This window comes from Physcomitrium patens, chromosome 10 (genome assembly GCF_059467195.1).
Source record: "Physcomitrium patens ecotype Gransden chromosome 10, ASM5946719v1, whole genome shotgun sequence".
NCBI classification, from domain to species: Eukaryota; Viridiplantae; Streptophyta; class Bryopsida; order Funariales; family Funariaceae; genus Physcomitrium; species Physcomitrium patens.
The window spans coordinates 6,203,357-6,212,537 of record NC_143419.1 but is presented as its reverse complement, the minus strand read 5'-3'; the positions used below and the strand labels follow the sequence as shown (position 1 = coordinate 6,212,537).

General features: G+C 38.2%; 1 protein-coding gene across 1 annotated transcript; it reads right to left on the bottom strand.

Annotated features, from left to right (window-relative positions):
* Nucleotides 1-482: 482 nt before the first annotated feature.
* Nucleotides 483-6,770, bottom strand: LOC112288042 (phosphatidylinositol 3-kinase, root isoform). The gene is made up of 17 exons (XM_024531821.3): nucleotides 6,338-6,770; nucleotides 5,906-6,002; nucleotides 5,453-5,549; nucleotides 4,746-4,904; nucleotides 4,451-4,660; nucleotides 4,155-4,333; nucleotides 3,898-4,045; nucleotides 3,641-3,736; nucleotides 3,358-3,493; nucleotides 3,054-3,175; nucleotides 2,736-2,933; nucleotides 2,444-2,614; nucleotides 2,073-2,210; nucleotides 1,715-1,869; nucleotides 1,367-1,510; nucleotides 1,043-1,190; nucleotides 483-914 (listed from the first exon to the last, which is right to left on the bottom strand). The coding sequence occupies exons 1-17, from the start codon at nucleotides 6,675-6,677 to the stop codon at nucleotides 777-779; spliced, it is 2,676 nt and encodes an 891-aa protein (XP_024387589.1). The 5' UTR covers nucleotides 6,678-6,770; the 3' UTR covers nucleotides 483-776.
* Nucleotides 6,771-9,181: the final 2,411 nt, after the last annotated feature.

Genomic DNA, 9,181 nt, shown 5'->3' with positions numbered 1-9,181 from the left:
ATTGGATCATAATGTTACTCCGGCACAATGGACCTTTGGTTCGCTTCGGAAAATCACAGTACAGACGTACTGGCGCCTCTGGAGCTTCATCGTACCCTCAAATCTCTCGCCACGACGAGATGATGTAATTACTGTCCCTGATATGATGTAGTTACTTAAGACGGCTCAAAATCGGCAACAAGGAGCATGCCAGTTCTAATAAAATTGAATATTTAATCAATTGAATATTGGAACAATTGTTTCCAGCACGTGCAAAAAGGTTTAATTTGGATTGTGCCGAACTTGTATTCTGACAATATGCACCTCGGGATATCCATCCGTGTCGAATCTAGGGCTTTGGGTTCTACAGTAGCAGTTTTTGCATGACTACAGGAGAGCATGTCTTTTAGAAGGGACACTGGCTGAATTCATGTCTCACACAACATGAGCATGAAACTATACGTGACTAACACACGTACAAGCATTCAATGGAATGTCACAAGTGTGTGCAATTTTTGCATCTGTTTGTATTGCTTACATGATAGAAGTTGTTTGGTAGCAGAAATTATACAATTTGTTATCTGCACACTGCTCCTCTTAATCTATCTAGAGTCTAACTAGTATTCGGTCCGGAAACATATTAACTCCAAAAGACATAAGTTTGGTGCCTACAGAATGTTCAACTAGCACAAGGTACGACAAAAGCCTCCTGGTTCCAACCCACTACAACCTGAAGGTAATCAAGCCTCAGAAATGACAACCTAAAAAAGAATTGTGAATGAATTAAGATCACCAATTTAGCGCCAGTACTGTGCCCAACGGTGGATTGTCTCCACCATTTGAGGAAACAGTGCACTAACGCTGTCATTTATCAATGACTGGAAGAACTGCACAGCCTCTTCGTCGTCCAAGTCCAGCCGGAATTTTTCTTGTAGCTGCACTTTTCAGAGTTCCCTCATGGAAATGAGAATCTTGAAATAAGCAATGCAAGTAAAAGATTGTAGCGACCATACACAGGCAAATAATATCAGCTATAACTTCAGTAAAGATTCGTGCTACACACCTTCAAAATTCCCTTCTCAGGATCAGAAGCAATGTCGGGGATGTTAGCTCCAGCCATTAGATAAAACAGATTCAGGATGAGATTACTGGATTTCCTGAGAATGTTGTAAGCCTCACAGCAGTAGGTCTTAAAGCGACTGTAGTGGGGACTGTCACATTACAAAAAGGCAATCGTGGTCAGAAACTACACAATCTCAAGTAGAATGCCATCTCTCAAAAGTGCGGTTACTAGCAAGAAAGCTCAGGATAATATTAACGTTTGACACGTTCGAACAAGCCATTTAAAGCAGAAAGACGTTAAGACACCATCGGAGGCGGAATACACCTTTCGGCACCGCCCATAGCTTCCACCATTTCTTTGCAAAGTTTCATAGGGGGTGGAAAGGGCTTGGGATCACGCCCCAATATGAAACCAAAATCGATATGAAATAGTCGCCCATCCTCACAGAGAAGTAGATTATCCAGATGTCTGCATCGCATTTAACAACAAATCTTACATCCTCAACACCTAGAGCATCTTCGTTATTAATGTGCTCGAGCGAGAGAGAGAGACGGGGTTGGCAGAACAGAAAATAGAAGGAAGAAAGAAAAGTGACACCATTCAAGGTAATGTTTTGAGTAAATTAATATTTCAAAGTGAAAATAATTCAATAACATCTTCATAGCAGAGTACCTGTCCCCAATCCCCAGTATGTACATAATAACGCAATAGCCCGCACAGCTTTTCACAAAAGTCTCCAAGCAAGCAGCTGTGATACCAAAAGGTCCTTCCGCATCCGCATGAAATTGCTGGAAAAAACTTACAATGGATTTGTGTTCTGCCAAAACCTGCAGCAGGGATATTGAAAGTCCATTACAACTGAGATACGCAACTCCTAGTACACAAAGCTTATAACAGAAATTTCTACTTGTTTCTTAGCTAACCTGTTAGTAACAAGATCATGTCAGATGCATCAAATAGAGCAATAATACAATTTGTTTGGTAATACAAATCTATCTATTTCATCAAAAACAGTTGCAGCTGCTCTTACTTGGGCAAGTGAAGTAGAGGGGACGAATTCCACCATTCCTTCATCTGCTCCAGTGGCCAGCACGCGATAGGGAGTAAGTTGTAAATCTAGATTTTCCAATTTTAAGAGTCGGTCCATCAAAGACACCATTTGAACGACCTGGTACAACACAACAATGAATGGAGGTTTAGGAATGGAGACACCACTTACAAAGAAGCATTAATTAGAAAGAATGATGCTTCACATAGGACATTAACGACACGTTGTTTAATCTTAAGTTCGGTTCTGCCTGACAGCATAAAAAAGCTGCTGGCAACTTATACTTCAGTATGCAAGTTTCAGTAATTGTAAACATACAGAAATAATCCAGAGTAAAATTGGAGACCTCATACCAGTTGATCTTGCCTCAGATCATCTCCCTTCTTGAAAATTAACTTACACTTTCCACCATCTCTTGTTTGGAAAGTGAGCCGCAGGGGGTGCAATGCACTCTTGAAGATTGAGGATTCCGATGGTATGATACCAGTAATCATCAAGCGAGGTTCAAGTGGTAAAGGGATGGGCTGCCACAATGCGAACCACTATGTTAAATGAACTTTTTAAATAAACGTTAACAAAGACACACAATCATAACAAGTTCAACATATGAGTACATACCATTCGCATAAATAGGACAGTACATACCTCATCAAAATAGGTCAGTTCACTAAGAAGGCCTGATAGTAGCTGCCGAAGTTTCTCAATTTTCTTTTGGGTCGAACCCCGAACATTCTTGACCTCTCGCATAATGGTACAAATTTGTGCCGTCAACTCTGTTTGACGGACCAAGCTTTGCCACATTTTCTCTCCACTCTCACCATCCTCCCTACCGTCATTTCTTGCCTGGCAAATGGTCAACAAATGATTACTTGGACAGTACTCGTAAGCACCAGAAATAAAGGGAGCGTTATGAAGTAGTCATTTACTGCATGCTATTACCAGTGGATAGGCTAATTAGTGTACCTTGGTCATACAATCTTCGAAAATCTCATATATTGAATAAAATCTTTTCGCATATGCAGGATCATGAAGCTCCACGGTAACGTACCACCGTAGAAAGCTTGCAAGTTCGAATTTCTGAACCGCTGTTCAGCCCAACATGAAATTCGTGAGCTCAAAGCATACTCATTACATAACAATTAAAAAAGATATGAATAACCCTCTACAGTATTATCTACCTGCAACATTCTGAGCAGAACTCAACTTCCACACATGTTCTGGAAGACTAAGGGTGAAAACAACGTTATAAAAAGTTAGTAATCACTACCTCTTTTGACAAGAAAGTAAGAAAGGCGTGATTTGTCAGAACGTTCAAAGCGTAAAGCTTGGACAAGTTGAAGTAAGTAACACTGCAGTTCTTCGTCTTCTGCTCCCTCGAGCACCGTCACGGCATGTCCTCGAACCTACACAACGCTTGCCGAGCATAAAAGCACAATCTAGAGAGTCTTTCATTCCACAGCTATTTTGAAGCTACGAATCAGGACAGCGTATATGTGGATAATAACGCGAGCACAGGATCAGAAGACTGAAACCCACAGGCAGGAGAATACCTCTTCGCTCTCGAAAACTGGAGAAAGAAGCTCCAAGGCATCTGCAATATCTATGGGAGCCCATCGTCTCATCAAATCCACTGCTTGTTTTGCTTCCTGGACCACGCAAATAGCACGACGTTTTAGGTTTCATGTATTTATTTACTTAATTTTTTGGAACGCGTTAACTAGAATTTGGTAAGTCTGTTGAGTCATTATCTAAAAACCTGTCTTTATTCACAACCCTCAAATGTCTCTTCTAAAAATTGGAGACTGACCTGTGCATCACTCCAATCAACACATCGTAAAAACTTGGTGAGAGCCCTCTTTTCGGACATCAAGTAAAACCTGAATCTCCAGAGAAGCTGTCTTTCATCTCCACTCAAACTTCGTGTTGGAGGATGTTTCAGAACCCGCTGTATTTCCCTGCATGGGTATATGGCAAATTAAAGTTTTAAAAGATAATCAACCTAAAGTATGAATGCACCCTTTAAAATGATCAAAAGAAAATCAACCATGTGGAAAGGCGCTGTACTTTTTCTCATTGGAGCTTGGCTTCAACTCGCGATCGATTACACCCCTTGTCACACTGCGAGCGAGCTTCAGTTGCTTGTTTTCAGAGGGATTCTGTCGACCCAATTCAGGGTCCCAAACTATTACAAGTTCATTGGAAGGAGAAATAGGTGATTGCATCAACAGATTTGCACCTAGCTCCTGCATGAACAAACGAGCTCCATTCAGAATCCATGGTCCAAAGAGGACACTTCAGCAGTTATCTTCACTAGAAGATAATCAAACCGACAGAAGAAAAACTTAAGGGTAAAATTAGACCTGAAATGCAACGGGATGCTCAAATGTACGTAAATCCACGGCTAGATGAAGTTGCTTATTCCCACTACGCTTGCTCTCTGCTTCTTTTATTTGTTCAACTGCTTTAAACGTGAGACGATCCAACCAGTCTATGTGTGCCACCACACCTCTCTCAAACTTGTTCATCAACTTTTCCAGGCGCTCCAGTTCGCCTCGCTCATGCTTGGGAACCTGAAAATCCTTTTATGATCAGCCACTAAAGACCATAACTCCAGTAAGCCACTACATCTGGATTTTACTAGGTCATGAACAATACCTTGCCAGGAGTACTGGTCGGTACATGGCCATCTGCCTGCCTGGCACGCCACAATCGCAACTTCTGCTTGCCCGTCTTCAACTGTTTCTTACTGCTAAACAGACTCAGAGTAGCACCACCTACAACTACTTCTTGCCTCGGTGACGAGACATCCCACACCTGTGCAAGCCAAACCCATTCTAAGAGCGTCAAGATTACCTCGTACATTATCGACATGCAAGACTAAAATTCAATTTTGGGTCCTGTCGAACAAGCAAATGTAAGTTTGAAGTCCATGAAGATACGATTGCAAACATGTGAGCCAAAAACCTTGAATATAGCAAACTGTGCTTGCAAAAATCAGTTCTATGTTTCTGTCACTAAACGGCTTTTTCATAAAAATGGATAAATTAATGCCACCTTTGCCGTCAAATACAGTAAGATGCACAGCACAGACTCCCGGATCTCAATGCCGTGGCACTCTCATTGAAACCAAAAATTCAAATGCCTTCAACTAACAGCACTCAAAAATACTACAAACCTGAGCTTTGTGCTTTGAATAAGCACAGGCTTTGTGGTAATTTGCACCACAAATTTCCACTTTATACTTCTGAACCATGCATCAATCATATCCCCAGAGTTGAAACCCTGCTAAATCCTAATCTTAAAGATTCTTCCTGATAGCCATTTCGTCTTTCTATCAGGTTAAGAAGCAATGAATAACCCACCGTCAGAGCAAGCTGGGCATTAGATGATAAGTCTCGATATTTGGCACTGAGCGTGACGAGTTCATTCCAACGCCATGGCTTTTCAATAGAAGACAACCTGCGGAAATCAAACATCAAATTGAATCTGGTGAACAGATGGTTCATTCACAATCTGTATCATCTGGCAGAGATGAGGTTCAACAACCCGCAAGCATCTAACCTAGCATGGGTTCCTCTGGTAGAGAATAATATGCAACCCTAGAGCAAGAATGAAAACAGGGAAGCTGTATCCATGGCAACAAGATAGGCTAACTTTAAGTGCAAGCATCCTGGACTCAGTAAGACTCAGAAAATTAAATTCGCGCTTCCGAAACCACAAGATTTAAAAAGTCAAATGTAAGACACTGATCTTCATCAATAGGCCTTCAGTTAAATTCCAGACTCTCAGCAGTAGAATCAAGAACAGTAACATGCCTGGTTCGTGTTGGAAGCCCAAACAGAACGCCATCAATGTAAAGCGCGCATTCCACGAAAAGTTCTGGAGTAGAACCTCCCGCGCCAATCAAGCCATCTAAAAACCACGGAATCCCACGACAATCTTAAAATCGGCTCCAAAATCCAAATTGACAATCGCCCAAAACAAACCACAATACTCAAAAAACTTCAAATTTCATTTTTTTTGCTCGAATTTTTCCACTCAACACTCACTTCCACAAAATTCCTAAAACCTCTTCACAAAAGCATCCAGAATTGCCATAAAATCCCAAACACAATGCTCAATTTCTGTACTTCAAACCCTCTCCAGACATAATCAACTCCCGATGGCAGCAATCAGCCCACCAATTCACAGCCAGGCCAAATCCACACGACAAAGACACTCCAGAACCACGCAAGAGATCCACCCACCTAGCGGGGGAGCGGCAGGCGGGTCTCCATCGAGAGCTTCGACGCGGAACGTGACGGGCAAGTTGATATCGCACGACAGGAAGAACCTGAATTCATTCCCATTCATCTCTCCACCCCCACTGTCTCCCGTCCCCGTCTTCTTCCTGACTGTCTGCCTGGATACGCCCTCAAATTGATCGCCCGCAAATTGTAACGAGACCTTACCAATGGTGGCTACCCTGTTCGTAACCGTGGCAACATCTTCGCCTCCGAGGGCTCCTTGTGGTGCGTGGGAATGCGTGGGAATGCGCCGGGTTTGGCGTCGGTGAGAAGCTGTTGTTGTTGATGTTGCTGTTGTCATGTGGGGTGATGGCACGCTTGGTCATCCGCACCAATACTCCACCATCAGCACCAGCAGCAGCGGCGTCGCTCAATCCCCTGATCCCACCGATCCTCCTCCTCGCGTGCACTTGTCCGACGTTCTCCTGCCGCGCCTCGCCCCAGCGGCCCAGTCTCCCCGCTACCGCGAAAGAAAACAGCGAAACTCTGAAAAAGAAAAACGATTTATCTTTAAGGATAGAGGGCTGCGGGGTTAAACTTACAGTGGCCGGTGGAGGTAGATTCCTTGAGTTAATATATCCCGGTAAAGCTGTGATGGTAATAGTGTTCACGTTGGTTGCAATCCTCTTTTAGGGTTCTTGCCCACCCCTCAACAACTTGCGCTTATACCTTATAGTTTCAACCTATATGTGTGTGTATATATATACAAGTGAATACACACACTCAATATTTATTATCCTATTAGATAAAGTAAAAAATAAAAATAAATATTTATTTTTGTTTGTTTATTATTCAAAAAATGGTTTGAACTTGAAACAAAGATATAAAAAATAATAAGAATACAAATCACTTATTTATTTTGTTTTATTTGAAAGTACATATTCTATTGTACATATCTATAAAAGATAATAATGCTTGCAAATAACATAAACAATCTATTCTATTGAATATTTATTTTTAAAAGAATAAAAAAGTATACGTAAAATTATTTTTATCAAAAAATAAATATAAATATTGATGAAATATTTTCACTTGTATATATATATATATATATATATAGAAAATTATTCTTAATTAATTTAAAATTAATTAAAAATTATTTTTTATTATTTTATATAATAAATAAATAAATATGCTTATATTCTGGAGATGATAAGCATACTGCTCAATATTATCTAAAGCAAAAACATTATAAAAAAATAAAAAGCATGGTTGATAAAAAAGACAATGTATTGGAAAACAAATTTTTCCAACTATAATAAAGATTGTGTGGCTAGAATCATGTACAATACCTAATAAAGGTCTTATTCTTTGATCAAATCCTTCATCTTGTTTTATAATAGATGTATATTTAGGATCCAAAAATCATAAAGTCTTTGTCTTATTAGATTCAAGAGCTTCAATTTGTTTCATAGATAAAGAATTTGTTAAAAAACAAGAAGTATTGTTAATTAAGAAAATTAAATCCGTATATATAGAAGTCATAAATAGTCATATTTTATCTTTTAGAGATGTTACACATGAATTTTTTCCTTTAGATATAGCAATTAAAGATCATAATACTATAGTAATATTTAATGTGATAAAATCTTCATTCAATCCAATTATTTTAGAATTATCATGGCTAAAAAAGTATAATCTTTAGATGAATTAAAATTCTTGAAACCTTCATTTTTCTTGTAGTTTAATCCAAAATTTTATAAGTCAAGTAGAAATCCATAAGACTAATAGATAAATACCATTATTAGTAGGTGCAAGAGCTTTCATGCATGTTGCAAAAGAAGGGTCAATTTTTGCTATATACACCATACCTATTATTGATATAAAAAAGATTTCAAGTAATATTTTAAGCCAATACTAAGATTATCAAGACGTTTATTTTAAAAGAAATACAAATATTCTTCTTAAACATCATCCTTATGATTATTCCATCAATCTTCAAGAAAGAACTCAACTACCATTCAAATTAATCTATAGCATATCACAGAATAGATTGACTGTACTTCAGAAGTACATTGATGAAAATTTGGCTAAAAATTTCATACGCCATTTTAAATCTCTTATAGAGACTTTTATCTTATTTGTGAAGAAAAAATATGGATCTTTATAGATGTGCATGACTATTAAGGACTTAATAAGATCACCATCAAGAATACATACTCTTGCCTTTGATTTCATGACTTCTTAATCAACTCAATTAAATAAAGATCTATACAAAAATAGATCTATGAAGAGTATACAACTTAATAGGTATTAAAAAAAGAAACAAATAGAAGCTTACTTTTTGAACTAGGTATGGATATTTTGAATATAATGTCATGCCTTTTGGACTCAAAAATGCAATAGTTCCTTGTCAACATCTCATGAATAACATTTCTTGTGAATTTCTTAATGATTTTGTTGTTTGTTATTTAGACAACATTCTAATCTACTCTAAGAACATAAAAAATATGAACTTCATATTTTTCGTATGTTAAAAAAATTTAGAGATGTAAGATTATATGCCAATATGAATAAGTATGTTTTTCATACTATTTAAGTTAATTTTGTAGAATATATCATTTTCAACAAAGGTCCAATAATGGATCCATAGTAGGTCCAATTTATCATAGATCGGAAGATTTTAAGAATAATAAAAGATGTGCAATGCTTTTTGAGCTTTGCCAATTACTACCAAATCTTCATTAAGAACTTTTTTGAAGTTGTAGTCTTACTTATATGTTTGACTTGTAAAGAAAAACTTGAGTGGATATTGATTTATATTGATAATTTGAATTTATGCAATACAATTAGGACTAATACTCT